General features: G+C 49.7%; 1 protein-coding gene across 7 annotated transcripts in view; it reads right to left on the bottom strand.

Moving 5' to 3' along the window:
• Positions 1-17,356, bottom strand: part of ECE1 (endothelin converting enzyme 1) — a gene marked incomplete at its 5' end in the record, with an annotated part of 98,433 nt that overhangs the window by 31,935 nt on the left and 49,142 nt on the right. For 6 of the 7 annotated variants that reach the window (XM_081057468.1, XM_081057471.1, XM_081057470.1 and 3 more), the window contains 2 exons: positions 5,958-6,170; positions 11,751-11,892. In XM_081057468.1, coding sequence (XP_080913594.1) covers positions 5,958-6,170; positions 11,751-11,892 — 355 coding nt within the window. Of the gene's footprint in view, positions 1-5,957; positions 6,171-11,750; positions 11,893-12,252; positions 12,592-17,356 lie in introns of those variants that run through there. The other variant, XM_081057473.1, reaches the window with a different exon arrangement.

The following is a 17,356-nucleotide window of genomic DNA, read 5'->3' as shown; positions in this document are numbered from 1 at the left end:
CCCAATAAAAATTTTTTTAAAAAAAGTAATTGCGGCTTAAAGGGTTCAAAATAATTGCAAAAACCGCAGTTACTTTTGCACCAACCTAATATTTATTTGTTTATTGTCTCCCCTGCTGAAATGCAATTCCACAAGAAAAGACTACCTTATTCCTTGCACAATCCCAGCACCTAGTGATGCCTGGTACACAGTTGGTGTACAATATGTAACTGCTGAATGCATGAATGAATGCATGGGTGTTCTGAGAGCTCCACAGAGAAAGATAGCAATCATTTCAGACTGAGGGAGGAGTCTTGGTTTCAAAGCGAAATCAGCCCAGACAGTTAGTTTTCTCATTAGGAAAAGCTTGTTTCCTTTAGGACGGCCCTGCCTTGGTTCATTTCCCAGAAGAAAGTTCTATGGGAGCAGACACGGAGGAATCAACAGGACAGCTCCCACGACTAAGCTGGGGCCACATTTTGGAGATGGTGGCCCCAGTGGTGGTACTTCTGGGGCCCCAGTGGTCTGGAAATAATCTGGCAGCCCAGGGCCAGACAACAGGGCCTCCTGACTGCCTGCGTCCTTCCTTCCAGGGACCCGAGTTTCAGACACTTCCCCAAAGTCCCAGAGAGGAAAGACAGCACACCATTTAATCGGCCTGCTTCTTCCTCTGGGAGTTTATATTGGAACAGGCTTTCCCACTTCACTCCCCGGGAGGAAACAGACGCCCAGGCAGCTAGGCGGCTGCAGGGATGGGGGTTATTGGGATTTCTGTGGCCCCCGTGCTGCAGGGAGACTATCTGGCCAGGAGCATGGGGGTGGAGGGGTGGGGCCCAACTCCACATCAGGGCAGGACCAGCATTTGTTTTAGATAAAACCACAGACTCAGCTCAGACAATCACAATCCTTAGGAGGCCCATCCTATGAGGGGAAGAGGGGAACTGATAAAGGAGGTGCCTTTTTCTACAGAAGAAAGAAAAGAATGATACCATTACCATTTCCTGGTGCCTACTGCAGGCCAGGCCCAGTGCTGAGATCTTTTCACCACCACACTGACTCCCTGAGGTGCAAACCAAGGCCCAGGGAGAAAAAGGAACTTGCCTAGGAGGCAGAGCAAACATGTGGCATGCTGGAATTTGAACCCAGGCTTTCTTCAGCCTCCCTGAGAAAATGAACTGCTTCCCCGCATGTGGGTGTGGATATGTGTGTGCACCTAGTCATAACAATTTCCACCCGTGGGTGTTAGTAGTCTCACGCCCAATTTATAGGCAAGAGATAGGGTAACTTGTCCAAGGTCACACAAGTGAGTGGCTGAGGCCAGGACATGTGCCTAAGCTCTCTCTGTTTTCCTTTCCTTGCCTGCAGGTTGGCTCAGAAAACCAGAGGAAGAGCTGAAGCCATCCAGCTGCCCCTAAGAAGCCCTGGACACCTACTCCCACCCTCGGATCAATTCGTCAACGAGTCCATGTAAGCAGTCCCCAAACATGACAGAAGAGCAGTGCTGTAGACACGACACTGGATAGAAAGCATCTCAGATGCAGATCTTGTCTAGAGTTACCAGCGTGCACAGGAAGATGGAACTGCAGGAGACAGTTAAGTGCTGGAAAAACAAATCAAAATCAAAACACAAGAGATGTCACAGGGTGACACGATTAATTGCCAAGTCACTGACATGGACAAATGTCATGCTCTTGGAGTGGCTCTGTATGTGTTTCTCAGGGAGACTGGTGTCCGCAGAAGAAAGGGAAGCCTCTCCTTTTTTCTTTATGGAAACTGCGTTGCTCAAATGGTTACAACGAGCAGGCATTAACTTTTTTGGCGTGCGTTAATCTTATAATATAAAATGTAGTAAATATGACAGACACACAAAATGTAATTGTAGCTCAAGTCCAGAGAGGCCCTTTGGCAGCCATGGAAGGCATAACAGAGGGAACAAGTTTGAGAAAAGTCTCGTAGGACCGCGAGGGGTTGGGTAGGGACCCAAGATGGCAGAATAACCTGTGCTAAAACCACAACCTGGGAAGCCTACGGCAAGGTCCAGCCTAAGAGGTGATCTTTCCCCAGATGAAGTGCCCAAAACCGATGAGGAGAACCCAATCTGGCAGCTTGGGTCGGCAGCTGAGTGTCTCTTGGGTGAGGCATCTGTGTCTCATGGGGCTGATGTCACTGTCCTCCAGTCAGCAGGCTGCAAGGACATGCCACAGTGGCACTTGACACAGTTCAACCCACTGGATACAGACCTGCCCGGATTTCCTCTGAGGGGGCTGGGGTGAATTCACTCTTCAGAGAAAGGAGTGGCTTGCCCAAGGTTACATGCAAGCTGATGGCAACAGTTGTTCTGCCTGGCCAGCTGACACAGTCCTTACCTGCACGCAAATGTCCCTTCTCCTCCTTCCACGTAGGGGAGCCCCCCCAGGCCAGTGTGGACAGCCCGGCACCTCCCCGCCTGCTCCAATCCCCGTTAGCTCCAGCTCCCTCCTGAGGCCTGCTGGCTGACCTCCTTGTCTTGGGGAAGCTGAAACCAGCCTGGCCTTAAGCCCAAGAATGCACTGGCCCACGCTCCTGCATTTTTTGTCACCCACTTAACTGCCTTCTGCCCCTTCAGGGGTTTCCAGGTATCAAGGCCCACAGGTGAGAGGCCATTTCCAGACTAATCGCCAGGAGTGAGCCTGGGGGGAGGGGACCCCAGGATGGACCTTCTGGGGAATCCCCTGATCAGTGTGACATGAGGGTGACCCCAGTTACTGTGTTCATCAAGCCTGGACCAGGTCTTGTCTGGCCTGGAGAGCTCTATCAAGCAACGACGGGGGAAAGGAAGTTGGTGAACCACTTGAGGCCGCTCGGTGGCCTCTGTGTGATGAATTTGATTCAGCGAGTCAGTAGAGAAAGAATGTAGGTTTGAGGCCCCACAACCCTGGGAATGAATCCCAACTCCACCATTTCCTAGGAAATACATTTCCTTTATACTTGTGAGTCTTACTTGTAAAATGGGCATATGTAGCCTATACTGCGGCTTTAATAAAATACTACAAGTAAAAACCCAGCACGGTCATGGGTACACCCACACCTTCCCTGATAACTGGTACATGTCAGTGCTTCCATAAGAAATAAAATAAGCAATAATCACTCCTTCTCTGACCCCCCAAGTAATCCTTAACACATCACACCTAATGCTCTGAGTTAGTTCCCACTACAGGTGAAGAGCTGGGGCCCTGAGAGGCGGAGCAAGCGTCTCTGCAGTCACAAAGCTTGAGAGGGAGCCGTCTGGGCTGGAACTCACCTGCCGCACTGAGAAGGGCAGCTCTGCTCTGCTAGGTGCCGGGCTCTGTGCTAAGCACTCTGGCCATCACATACACGTCAGAACTCACAGGAGCCTTGCATGTTAGGGGGCATCAGTACCCCCATTTCCCAGACCATGCAAGTAAGCTGGAGAGGAGCCGGTCAGCTGTCCATGGCCACACGGGGGATCAGCTAGCATGCCCGGGCGGCCTGACTTCAAAAGCCTGCAGTGTGGCCTCCTCATGCCACCAGACCCTGGCCCTGGGTCAGGGGCTTGAACACCTGGGTCTGGCTGTTCCATGCTTAGCTCAGTGCAGCTCTGCACCCATACCTTGACCCTCAGGGACAGGGTAGGTGGACTAGAGGCCACGCCTCACCAGCCTTGCCACTTAGGGGGCGGGACAGAGGGTGGAGTCAGTCGTGGCACAGACCCAAGGTCCTCCTGATAAGAACCAGCCCCAGAACCAGTAGGGTCAGTACTTTTCGGCACCACACACAAACACCAGTTCTGGGCCTCACTGGAAAGTGAGAGGGCCTGCCCGTCCGCCTTTCTTCCCCTGTCCCCTCTCAGGGCTAGCTGATTCCCAGGGCCGGAGCCCCTGTCAATTCTAGGCTGGCAGCATATCCTTGGCAGTTACCTAACTTCTGTGAGCCTCAGTTCCTTCATCTAGAAATAAAATGTTCCTATAAACCACATTTCCTAAGTCCCACGGTAGTTGTGAGGACACAGGAGGCAGTGAGTACAAAGAGCGAGGGCACAGCGCGTAGCAGACACTGAGCAAACGTCAGTCTCTTTCCCTCCTTCCTTCAGACCCCCAGTGCTCTGTGCTTCCTGCAGGTTCTCTCCAGCAAGGTGGGAAAGGAGCCATCCCCATCCCTTGTACTTAGAGGAGGCAGTGTGGGACAGGGAAAAGGACACATGACCAGAAGACAGGCCAGTCCCAGCTCTGCCACCTACTAGCCTGTCTTGAAGACCAGTTTCCTCATTTATCACATGGGATGAACAATCCCTTCCTAGCTTCCACGCTACAGGGTCAAATGTGATGACATCTACAAAAGAGCTCTGTAAACTGTAAAGTGCTGTGCAAAGGTCCAGGGTGAATAGTAACAGTAACACCAACATAAACAGTACCCACCATAGTATGCGAGGCCTAGGCAAACAAAGCATTTTAAATGTACCTTCCCATTTAAGTTGCCTAACCTGGAGAAGCCATCGTTCCCATTGTGCTGATACGAGAAGAAGCCCAGAGAGGTTATGTAACGGACCCATGATCACACAGTAAGTGGCAGAGCAGGATTAGAATCCAGAGGCACTTGCCATCTTGTTATTCTCTATGGGCTGTTTCCCTGCTTTGGTTGGTAGTCCTTGCCCAGCTCCTGGCTGTGTCGTTAGGCTCTGGGGAAGGGACAGTGTGGCTACCTCAGATGTATTTGCCTTTTAAGCTTCTAGTTCTGAAATGAAAGGGAGTGTCCCCTTTCAAAGGCAATGGGTAGTGTCAAGTAGGCAAGGGCTTTGCTATCCCTGACATACAGAGAGGCAGACACCTTTACCCCCACCCTGCTCACGTCCACAGGGCGACAAGCGGACGCTGTGCTACCGAAAGCCCTGCCCACGAGCTGCTGGGGGACAAGAAGAAACGGTAGCAAGAAGAAACCCAGCAGCAGCCTCGCTCCCTGGGGTGGGAAAGAAGGCAAAGCTCCTTCATCTAAAAGACACAGTTGCCTGAAATTCATAACTGTCAAATTAGACTCTTTCCTATGAGGAGGTTTGTCCCCTTTTAGGTACTTACTTTTGAGTACCTTGAGGGTTTTTTTTTTTAAAAACTTAGTATTGTTTGAATCTAAGTTCTCTCATGAATGGATTAATTGACTGGCTTTTCATGATCTTTCCTCTCCCAGCAGACAGGGCCCCAGAATGGGGTCAGCAGGAGAGAGAGAGGGTGAAGATCTCGGCCACTAACGGGCTCCTGTCAGGACCTCTACATGTGACAGTATGACGGAGTGTTGTCATTTCACATGGAGGAGGACCTGGACAGGCAGATGTTAATTCAACAAACATTATCCAGGGATATAGCTGCAAACAAGAGAGACGTGGGATTCTAATCTAAGGCTAAAACCACCAACACCAAGGTCAACTAGAGGGGCCAAAGGCCTCATAAAGGGCAAAAAGAAAAACTATGGTTAGAGGCTTATCATGAAAGCCCAGTTATCAGTGGCCAAAGACAACTGCTGCCGCCAGTAACTCTCAGATAAACCGTTGTTGTAACTTTCATCTGCTTGCAACCTTAAAATATGATCCAGGGTGCTCAGCCTTGATTGCTTTTGATCATGACTTGCAAAACCCCCAGTCAAAATTAATCAACAAGTAAGCCGCAGCTTGAAGCCACAAAAGCAAAGACACCAGCTACCAGTTCTTGTGCGCCTACTATGTGCACAGACATCGTGCTCTCTAGTTCTCAGAACTCTGCAGTTTGGGCATTAGTCCTGCATTCCAGATAAAGAAACTGAGGTTCAGAGAGAAGTAACTTACTTAGGAGCACACGAGTGAGGAGGCAGGCATTCGAACTCGGGTTCACCTACTCCAAAGCCTATGGTCTCCCCATTCCACTGAGCTCCTCCTTTAACTGGGCCTGGCCAGGGAGGTGTCTTTGCCTGCGCCCCTCTGCAGCCCGCTCACTGGTCCCCCTGGCGGTGCTTACCAAGGAGATGCTTGATGATGGCTTGGTTATGTTCCCAGAGGTTGCTGAACGTCCCCCAGCGTGAGTGGCCATCAGGCACGGGGTTGGCTTTGATCCAGCCACCGCAGGCATAAGTGAAGAAGTCCTGGCAGGGGTCCACCGTGGGGTCCATGGAACTCAAGATGGAGCTGGTCACTGAGACACAGGCCTGGCTCAGGCACACCGGGGGCGTTCCTGGCAGGGGTTAAGGACAAGAAGCCAGTGAGGGGAAGCAGGGAAGAGGCTGTAGGAATACAGTGCAGGTAGCCTGGGGCTCTGGGGTGCCCCATGCCGGTCCTGACCAAATAGATTTGGAACTAGATGGCCATTAGACCCCTCCAGAGAAATGATTTCAGTAGATTGATAATCTCCTGGCTTATAAAATAAAACTTCTGTTTAGCTGCCTAAAATCCTTTCTATGGCTTAAAAAGTACCCGGAACCAAAACGTTTCTCTTAATTAGTTCTTCCCTCTACAAATATTCACTGACTTTTTATTATTCTGTGATGTTCAACAAATTCATTCACTCATCATGCATTCATTTGTTCAACAAGTAATTACCAAGTATCTTCCAGGTTGTGTGTGTGTGTGTGTGTGTGTGTGTGTGTGTGTGTGTGTGATATAAAAGGTACAGTCATTTCCTTCAAGAGTTAATAATTTAGTTGCAGATATACAGACCATATAAGTCAAAAGACAACAGTAGGAGAAACATCTGTCATTCATTCTACAAACTTAAACCGAGTCTATTTAGTATGTGCCAAATGGGAGATGGACTTAAGAAGAAGAAAGACTCAGGAATAGAAGGAACTATGAAAAATCATTCCCACTGAACACAAGGCAGGAGAGTTATTACTTCACTGAATCCTCAAAAAAACACACACACACAAAAACACCCCACCAAAAACGAAACCACTCTAACAGATCATTTTGCTAACAGCCATTTTTATATATGAGGAAACTGAGGCACAGAGAAGCTAAGTACCCTGCTCAATAGCCAATGGGATTTGAACCCTGCCCTCTTTCCACTATATCGGCTGTGGTCCGGGCAAGGACCGCCCCACACTGCCAGGAGGCAGGGCAGCCCCACCATCAGGTGCCGGCCTAAGGAGAGGAACAGTAGTTGGTGCAGGTGGGCAGTGGGGAGGGCTGCAATTCCTCCAAGAACCCCCAAACAATGAGCAGAGAAATCAGCTTTTCTGAGCTGGTTTTCACAGGACATGGGCAGAGGTGTGAGGAATGTCCACAGACCAGAGGAGAAGACCAGATCCCTGCCTCACGGTTGGTCAGTGGGCTCTAGCAAAGGAACCAAACTGTGGGCAGCCTCAGCCACGGGCCCCGCCTGAGGCAGCAAGGTGAACCGGACTCAGCGGGAGATGGAGGCCAGAAAGCCAGGCTGCCCAAGAATACAGGTGTAGCCGAACTGTCTGTTAACAAGCCGTGTCAGTGACAAGAGGGTATGCACGGTTGACTGAACACAGCTCTATGCCAGGCACTTCACACACACACATTCGTGATCTCATGTAGGCCTCAGATACAGGTGTGATGCCCACTTCAGAGATGAGGAAACTGAGGCTCTGGGCAAGTGACAGAACAAGGTCACACCGCTGTGTGGGAAAGCCAAGCCTGAACCGAGCACCATCGTGCTGTAGCAACTCCACAGCCAGGGTTTCTCGGCTTTGCCTCACCATCTCTTTGCAGGTCACGCCAGGGGCTTATGTGGCCCTTCTGGTGAGTTCAGACACCCCTGTACAGGAAGAAGTGAGGCAGGGCAGGCACTGTGGGTGCTTAGACCGTGGTTCAAATCCCAGCTATCTGCTTCTGACTGTGGACCTTGCACAAGTGACCTCATCACTCTGGGAGTCAGTTTCTCCATCGAGAAACAAGGAAGACCAGCAGGACCAATTTCACAGCAATGACCTCACGGCTGGCCATGAGGGCTCAGCTCCTTTGAGTCTTACGCTCCCATGTTCCCAGGCCAATCTTTAGAGAACAGAAAAGACTGCATGGGGCTGGGAGGGGCAATGTTCACCTCACTTAGAAACAGTGCCAATCGGGGCCGGGTGACCTGTAGGCTTATTAACATCTGATGACAAATGCTCAGACCTGGAGGTTGATGAAGGGCTTGGAAGAGCCGCACAACAGTGCAAAAATCAGGGTGAGTTTATTTTTAGGTAATTACTTATTTTGAGAGGACTGTATAACAATTAAAAATTATTGAGGGAGCATTTGAGATCTTGCTCCCCAACATATGTCAGTTCGGCTCAAATAAACTCTTATAAAAATTCTCGAAAAATTATTGAAAATAGACATGAAAATAGAGAAAGGAAATAGAGAAAATAGGCATGAAAACAGAGAAAGGAAATGGTAGGGGACATGAAACATTTTAAATATCTCTAGATCAGATCATCTTAAGCAGAGTTGCACGCCTCACTCCCCATTTGGAGAATGTACCAGAATCTTTATCGGGGGTGGGGTGGGGGAAGAGAATTTCTGTGTAGTTTGAAAATGCCTATTCACTATTATGTTAAAACTTCATATTTGGAAAAGGAAAAGAATACCTATTGTTTTTATACAACAAACTACAGGAAGTAAAGCTTAACAAAATCCTGGCTGGTGGGAATACTCAGAAGATATAAAGTAAGGGGGTGATCTTCAGGAATGGAGATACATCAGAATATGTGTGTGTGTGTGTGTGTGTGTGTGTGAGAGAGAGAGAGAGAGAGAGAGAGAGAGAGAGAGAGAGAGAGAGAGAGAGAGATATTGATTGATTTGTAGTTGTCACAAGGGGAGTTGGGTTTAAAACAAAGAAACCAGTCCCAGGAATTAGTCTTGAGTTCTCCACTACGCACCTACTCTGCTGGGCGTGGGGCAAGACCCCCACATGGTGCTTAAGTAATAACTGCTTTAATGAACTGCTTAATGGTTTGTAGATCCTTTACCAACTATTCCTGGTGCTGCAGGTGCTTAATGCATATTTGATTAGTTAACTGTTTGCAGGTCCCATTCCTACCCCCCCGCCCCCGCCCCATCTAATCAAGGTCAACAGTCAGGCTCTAGCTCCTTGGGGAAACCTTCACAGATCCTCATCCCTCTCTGGGCTCCTTGGCCGTCTGGGTGTCCACGATCCAAGACAGACTGAGCTGTGTCCGAGTCGTCTGCCTGTCTACCTCCCCCACTAGAATGTGAGCTTGGGCGGAGGGCCAGCATCTTACTTGCTTTTGTATTTCCTTTGCCCAGCATTGTACTTGGCACCTGGCAGCTGTCCAATATGTTTGTTGAATGAATGAATGAATGAATGAATGAATGAATGAATGAGTGAATGAAAGAGCTTTTTCCAGCACTTGGTCACCACCTGCAGAAGCAGAAAATATTTCTTCCCTTTTAGACGTGTACGAACACTCAAGAAAGCAGGAATAGGTACTAGGTCTAATTCCCAGACACTTGTCTGGACAGTACCTGGCCTTGACACTGAGTAAGACACTTCAAATATTTTCTGGGAGAATTTATTATTTGTTTTGCTGCTGCTGTTTGTAAAATACCTGCAAGTTTCTGGAAAGGAGGGTGGAGTAGGAAGATGGAGAATTATGTATTTAAATGCCCAGACATAACTTACAGGTGGGTCTTTTAGAATCCCCAGAGAATTTGCTTTGACTGGCCTGATGTTTGCTCACATGTGGCCGGTGCCAGCACTTGCTGCTGATAATCAGGTTAGTGTCAATATACAGGGTGGCCTCTGCTCGCACAGGCCCAGGAAGCCGACAAAGACACATGGGTTGGCTCAAGGGTCACCTGATCCTGGCCCAGCTCCACCTAGAGCTCCTTTCACCCAGGTCCCAGTGAGGCAAAACCTTCTATGGCGCTAAGAAGGATGGGATACAATCAGAAGCAGGATTCCTTCCTAGGGGACCACCCTGTGGTCCCATCATTAGGAACCACCCCTTGGGGGTCCCTTCTGGTTTCTGGTGAAGAAACACCTTGGGAACTCCTAGGGCAGTCTCAGGGTGACACTGGCTGCTGGAGTCTTGCCTGCTCTCCAGGCACAGGGCCAGGAGCTGGGCAGATGAGGCTGGCTAGGGTCCACACTGCCTGGGCTGACGCTGATTTAAGCAAGACCTTACCTCATAGGCAAGATGGCGGCTAGAGGACAAGGGTGATTGGTAAAGACAGGCTGTTCCCAGCTTTGTCCTCTACTTGTTCCTTTGTCCAATCATTTATTTATTCAATTTGCAAACTATTTGCAGTCCTGTGGCACGTGGGCATTACCTGAGCACATATGGTTTACAGCCTGGAAATAATTAATTCAGTAATCAAATATGCATTAAGCACCTACTGGGGCACACACGTGGTAAAACATCTACAGATCATTAAATAGGCAGTTCAGTAACCAAGCAATTATTTCTTAAGCACCATCTAGGTGCCTGACATAGAATAAGCACACATAAAATGTTTGTGGAATGAAGGAAGGAATGAATGAATGCTTAATATAAGAGGGACGTATGGATGGCTCAGATGAAGTCCTCACCTCTCCCCAGACCCCAAACTCTTTCCCCATCCCATCCCAGCACGGCCACCCAGGCAGGCTAGCAGCTTCACAGTGGCCGTGGCTCAACGAAGCCGGGATAGTTGCTCTCAGATCCCGTGAAGGTTCACAATCTCTCTGATGGGATGAGTGACTAGGTAACCAAGTGGGTGGGGCCGAACCCTGAGCAAAGCGCCCAGAGGCGGCTCAACCAGGTGGGCCATCTGCCATCAAAAAACTAGATGCTGGGACACAGGGGAATAAGAGACCTTGGAACTGGCTGGACGCCCCATCCTCAGTTTTCATTTGTATCTGCCCTTTCCCGTTCCATAAATGCTTACTGAACATCACGTCCGTGAGACGTACTCAGCTACTCTCGGCCAGACGCTGACAACCAGCCTCAGTAGGGTCAGAGGGACACAGACAGGACACAGAAAGGAGATTACAGAGGAACAAAAAGCTCAGCTGGATCAAGGGAGGATAGGTTTTCTGGAGGGACTAACACACACTGGGTTGCACAGTGATTACAAAGAGGCTGAGGTCTGGGGCCCACCAGCCTGTGGTTGAATTCCAGCTTCTCCACTCCCTCCCACAGTAACCTCGGGTAAGTCACTTAGTCTCACTGCCTCAGTTTCCTCATACATAAAATGGGGTCAAAAGTAACCACACCCCATAGGGTTGCTGTGAGCAGGAAATGAGATTACATCTGTAAAGAAAAGGTGTGGTATTTGGTCCATGGAAAGCATTAAGCAAACGGAAGCCATTACAGCTATTCGGTTCGAACTAAGGATGGTGGATAGTGCCAGCCTGTATGTCTCACCAGCCCACATCCTAACAACAACAGTACCGGAGCTAAGGTTAAAGAAATCCTAGTAGGCACCAGGTATAAGCTATACATTATTTCTAATCCTCAGAGCTATCCCTAAACTGGGTACCATTTTCCCCATTTAAAGAAGGGAAGACACAGGCTCTGGGAAATTAAGTGACTTATCCAAGGTCATACAGATGATAAGTTCCTGGGCAAGGATTTGAACTCATGTCCTTCTGATTGCACAGTCTGGACACCACCCACACCCACCTGCCATGTCTCAGGCTATCTCAGCAACCCAAGTCCACCAGACCCAGCCCTGTCCTTGGCCTTGGGAGGTCAGTTGGGCTTGAGCAGGGAAGCCCCCTTGCATAAGTGGACACAGCCAAGGGCAGGGGTGAGACAGGCCGAGGGCAGGGGTGAGACAGGTACAGTACAGAAGCACCTACTTGTCCGGTACTGCACAGGCAGTGCTACGAAGCAGGCCACCAGTCCTGCTGCAAGAAGTGCCACCAAGATCACCAGACGCTTCTCGACCGGGGTCCGCACAGCCCAGCATCTCTGGCCACTCCGGGGGCTGCGGAAGTTCACCTGCAGGGAAGGAGGCAAGAGGGGTGGAGAGGACATGAGCCCAGGGCCCCCCCGCCCCAGAAGGAAGGGGCTGCGAGGCAGACCCAGGCCCCGGGGAGACATCAGGGCCGCCCTCCTGCCTCAGGGGTGGTCCGGTTCCCACAGACTCGGTCCTAATCCAGGAAGGGAACCACCACCCTGCTCAGCAACTCAGATTTGCTCCTAAACTTCAGGGAGTTAAGCAGCTCGACCCAGCCAGGCTTGGGTGTTTTTCTGTGTCACCTGATATGGGTAGAAGGATGAAAAACAAAACAAAACACCCCAGCTTTTCCATGTTTCTCCAGTAAGGAGTTCAAAAAAGAACAGGATGTTTGGCCTTACAGGCATCCAGTGAGTGTCCAGCTGGGCTCTCCTCAAGGCCATCGCATCAATAGGCTAGCGTGACGCAACCATAAGAACGACACCACCACAGCTCACGCTTCCCAGGAGCGTGGCTATTCTTAGCTCCTGAAACCCCCACAACCCCAACAGGGCAATTATTATGTCTCCTCTTACAAATGAGGACATGAAAGTCCAGACAGGTAAGACCCTTGCCTCTCCTCACAGCTGAATGGGTGGAGCTGGAAATCGACCCCAAGTCTGTTGATTCTGGAGCCACTGGTGGGTCAGAGATTTGAGTCTTGGGAGATGTCAGGGTTGATGCAATGGAGAAATAGCTCCATTCAGGCAAGTCCTCAAAGGGAGGAAAAATGTCCCCAGCCACACAGTCTAGCTAAACAGGAAGGGAGGCACAATGAGAGGAAGTGGAGGGCGTGGCAGGGCCCTCCTGGCTAAGGAGGGACAAGCTAGTCAATAGCACTCAGAGCCCTCAGCCCAGGCCAGCTTGAGGCTCCCCTGTTTCAAGAGGTACTTCCTGAAGAAGCCCGGGCCACAGGACAGGAGGGGTCCCCCAAAGTGTGTGTGGGGGGGCTCAATTCAGTCACATTGTGGCTGTGGGTCAACAGCGGAGCACCAACTCAGGGCCATGTTGGAAATACGAAAGAAAGACTCCCTCATTTTCAGCTGTTCACAGCCCAGCAGGGAGGGAGATAAAAACACAGACTGGGGTGGGCATGGGTGCAGTCAGGGAAGGCTTCCTGGAGGTGGAGATGCTTGGGCTTGGTTTTGAAGAATAAGTAGGAGCTAGCCAGGTGTATGGGGAAGGAAGGCGAGTGACAACGTCTACATCCTAAGGGGCATCGGTAAGCCAGTTTAAAAAATGTGGACTTCCTCCTGCACACTGGAGTAACACGATTAGATACACCCTCTGAAAAGGCCAAGGTGGAGGGAACAAGGCTTGGAGGCAGGGAGACCCACAGCCTGCCAGGGAGTGAAACGGGGGAGGAGATGCCAGGGGAGATGAAGTGTCCCACCAACACCTGAGGGGGTGGTTGTCCCCAGGAGCCAGGTCACCAAAGAGCCTCACGCTGGCCCATGGGGATCTAAGGCTGGTCATCTCTTGGGGAAGGAAGGGTACCAAGGAGACTCTGATCAACACTGGGCATTCTCTGGGCAGGAAATGACCAGGAATTGCTGCATTAGAGAAAGGGGAAGACAAACATCTTTCACGGAGGAATAATAGGGCTCTGAAACCGAGAAAAGGAACTTGGGGCCGCGTCATGTTTTCCATGGAGGTCCAGGAAGCTCAGAAACTGAAGCAGCTGTATCAGGTAAAGGGCGGGGTGCCACTTCCTGAAATTCCTTAAGAACCTTTTTAAAAATGAAACAAAAACTCTGCCCATGCTACTGCCAGTAAGTTACCACTTTGGGCTGGGAGGGCCTGGTACAGGGAGGGACAGAGAACCTGGGCTGATGCTAACATGTTCACAGCACTGAAAGGTTTAGAAGATGCCTTTTCTGAGGCATCCATTTTCTCACACAGTTACCTTGGGCACTGGTATTCAGAGGGGTCCCAAAGGATATGAGCAGGTGCTGCCTTGCCTGGGGCTGACATTGACTCTCCTTCTTCCTGTTGTCCTGACCCTGGATTTGTTTCACTTTCTGTCTCCTCCTCTATGCCTCTTGGTGCCCCCATTATCATGGCTTAGCTCTTGGGGGGCAGAGGGTGAAGGTAAAGAGGCAGGGAGACCTCTGCCTGGTGCTGGCTCTAGGAAGCCAGGGAGCACAGCTTTCAGGCTTGGGGAAGCAGGAAAACCTCACCTAATGTGGACAGAGCAATACCATGGTGTGAGAAACCTGAGGACATGAAAAGGAGAGCAGTAAGAAATGAAAGGAAGGGAGATGATGAAAGGAACAGAGGGAAGGAGGAAAGGAAAAAACAGTATAATAACTGCAGCTAACATTTGATTGTTTTCCCTGTGCCCGGCATTATGTTAATTCTATTTTGTTGCTAGATGATGCTACTCATTCTATCTTATACACCCCTATGAAGAGGTACTAGTATGAGCTCCAGAAGAAACACAGGAAGTGGCAGGGGGGCGGGGAGAAGGAGAGAGAACAGTGAGAAAACCCCATCTCAGCCTCAGCCCAATGGCCAGGCTGACCCAGGAGCAAAGCCGAGCTGAGCCTCATTGTTTTAATGTCAAGCAAACAGATGGTGTTCACCGCAAAATTTAATTAAAATCAAGTCAGAATTAAATGAGAAATTCATAGTTCTAGGCAGAAATGGAATTTGAATATAAGGTTTTTTTTACCTTTATATTGTTCTTGCTTAACTCATATGCTCGGCTGGGGCCTCTTGCATGGAAGGAATCCAGAGGCATCCTCCTGGGCTAAGAGAAGTCACCTGGAGGCATTGCTCCGGGACCAAGAGACGTCTCCAGGACAGGCTGTCCAATTCCTGGGTGTAATGGACAGGGCTGAGGCCCCCCGTCACCCTGCCCTGCCTCCTTCAGAGGATCTAGCATGACAGGTCACATCAAGAGGTGGATACAAATGGTTCTCATGTTCCTTTTGGAAATGGGGGCATGTCTGCAGTGACTGGTAGGGTCGGAGGTAACTGAGAGATGACCATCGGCCAGCGAGCAGAGCTGATGCTGGGCAGACGGAGTTGAGAATTACTGTAAATGCCCAGCTCTTGGGTGGGCTTAATATCCTATTTATTGCTGTGTGAGGAAGAGGGAGAATGAGACAGAAAAAAAGGATGACCTCAAAAGAGAGAGGTGGGGAGGGAAACAGACGAGAAGGGAGACAGACAGAGCCAGAGAAATGGAACAAGAGAGCGAGACAAACAGTCGAGCTGTCCAGCCTGAGTTCCCAGGGTTTCCATAGCCAAGGGAACAAAGCCCTAATGAGGGATAAATATTCGGTTACAGAAGTGAGTGCTTAGCTCACCTAGGCTTACAACAAGAACGAGTTCTGCAGGCGAGGATGGGCCACCACTGCCTGGGGCCCAGGAGACAAGCCAGCGGCACAAGGGGTGGAGAGGAGGGCAAAGCCTGGTTTTTTAGATGAGGCAGGGTGTCGGGAGGGAGGGCAGAGGCACTTCCTGAGCCATTGCCAGGTCCCCCAGGGACCTGAGCTTCATGGAGCAGCAAACAGGAGTCAGTCTGGCCAAGGGTTTGGCAGGGAGCCCACCCCCGGCAGTCCAAAAGCCTGGACACCTCAAGGGGACTGGCAGGATGACTGGGCTGCCTGCCTTGGAGTCAGCCTTTCAGAGCAGACAGACCATGACAGCGTGGCCCTGCGTGGCACCCTCCCTCCTTAAGAGTGTTAGGATGGGGAAGTTTCTTCTAGAAGTTTCCATACGGTGGACTTCTAGCTGAGGCCACTGGCGCCAGCTCAGAGCAAAACTATAATGTCCTCTTGTCCTCCCCATCTTTTCCCTGAGCCCTACCTGCCCCACTGTCCCCAGGCCTGACTCTTCCAGTGACTGATGATAGCTGAAAGAAGTACCTGTTGTGGGGGAGAGAACTCCCTGCATGTTAACAGGAATCAAAGTCTAGTCTTTAAAACAGGGCTGTCTAAACTGCGGCCCGCGGGCCAACTGCCATCTGCAATCCATTGTTAATTGGCCCGCAGCAAATTCCAAAAATATATTTAGTTTACTTAAATAAACCAGGTGAGGCAATACGTACTTCACCTCGAGTGGGTGGCCCGGCTGTTTGTGTATTTTACCGCATATGGACCTTGGTAAAAAACGTTGAAAAAAGTTTGGACACCCCTGCTTTAGAAGCAGCACTTTCCAGCTCTTTTTGCTTCCCAGAAGGAACACCCAGTTGTCGATGGCACAAGGGAAAGGGCGCAAACCTGAGAAGTCAAAAGTCAGCCTTTTCTTTAGCAAGATCCCACATGTGTCGCTGAGCAGCCTCTGGGCCTCAGTGTCCTTCAAATGAGGAAGCTGGATGAGGTCCCAGGTCTGAACATCTCAGAGGCTGGAATAATTCTAAGGCCAAGAGGATGGAGTTGAAAGGACTTCCTGGTAAGCAGAGAGGTCTTTGCAAAGAAAGTACTGAGTGGGACTATCCCTGAAATTGCCCTGGAAGGACAACCCTGTGAATGGCAGAGGACAAAAAAAAAAGATAAAACCACTACTAAGAATTAAATATCTCAGCTATCCTTTCTCTTGAAACAAAAATGGATATTTGGAAGTAACTGATTGAGGTTCAAAGATTTTGGTAAATAGTCATGGTCATCTGCTCCCCGGTTTAGGCTCCAGGGGTAACTTTAGCTATTTCCTTTCAAGCCACTGAAACAGTGTGTGTTGGAGTGTGGGGAGACCAGGCAGCCAATCTGAGCAGAGCACAGGCTTCCAAGAGAAAAGCTATTTTATACAGGGCCTCACTGAGCTATCAGGCTCCGTGAGTTTCAATGATAATCCCGGTAAGAATCAAATCCATTTCCCGTGCACTATACCAAATGCTTTCGTGTATATTGTCTCATTTCAATCTTTGCAACCGCTCGGAGAGGTGGATTAATCACATGAACCCCATTTTGCACCCCCCCCCCAAAAAAAGCTCTTTAAGTGAGTTGCTTTCAGGTCTGAGAGCTCATCAGAGGCAAAGCTGGGGCTCTGTGTTAGAGCTATCTGGCTTTAAATTCTGTGCTCAGTCCACACTGACTAATTTTGGTGAATGGCATGAACTTGTGCCTAAAATATGAGACAAAGAAAAAGAAAAACCCTTTCAGATGAGGTGCAGGTAGAACTTTGCTCCAGCTAAATTCCGCACTGTGTCAGTAAGAAAGGTGACACGTTTGGCTGAAAGAAGGGTGTTTTCATTGACTATTCTTGATACCGATAACTGAAGTTTCTAGAACCACTGGGCTTCCAAGTCTTGAAAAATCAAGTCACTAATTTTTATAGCTGTCTGAGAGAGGGAGACTTGGGGGACTAGGTCCATTCTTAAAAGCCTAAAATTGAGGAAGCAGTTTTGTTTCTAGCAACCAAATCATAGGAAATTATCCAAAAGGCTAAAAGATGGTCACCCGTAATGTTCCAATTATTGGGCCTATTGTCTAACAGCTGATTGAGTAAATATATTTTTAC

The sequence above is a fragment of the Rhinolophus hipposideros genome (assembly GCF_964194185.1).
Source record: "Rhinolophus hipposideros genome assembly, chromosome: 8".
NCBI classification, from domain to species: Eukaryota; Metazoa; Chordata; class Mammalia; order Chiroptera; family Rhinolophidae; genus Rhinolophus; species Rhinolophus hipposideros.
This window is presented reverse-complemented; position numbering and strand designations above follow the sequence as displayed.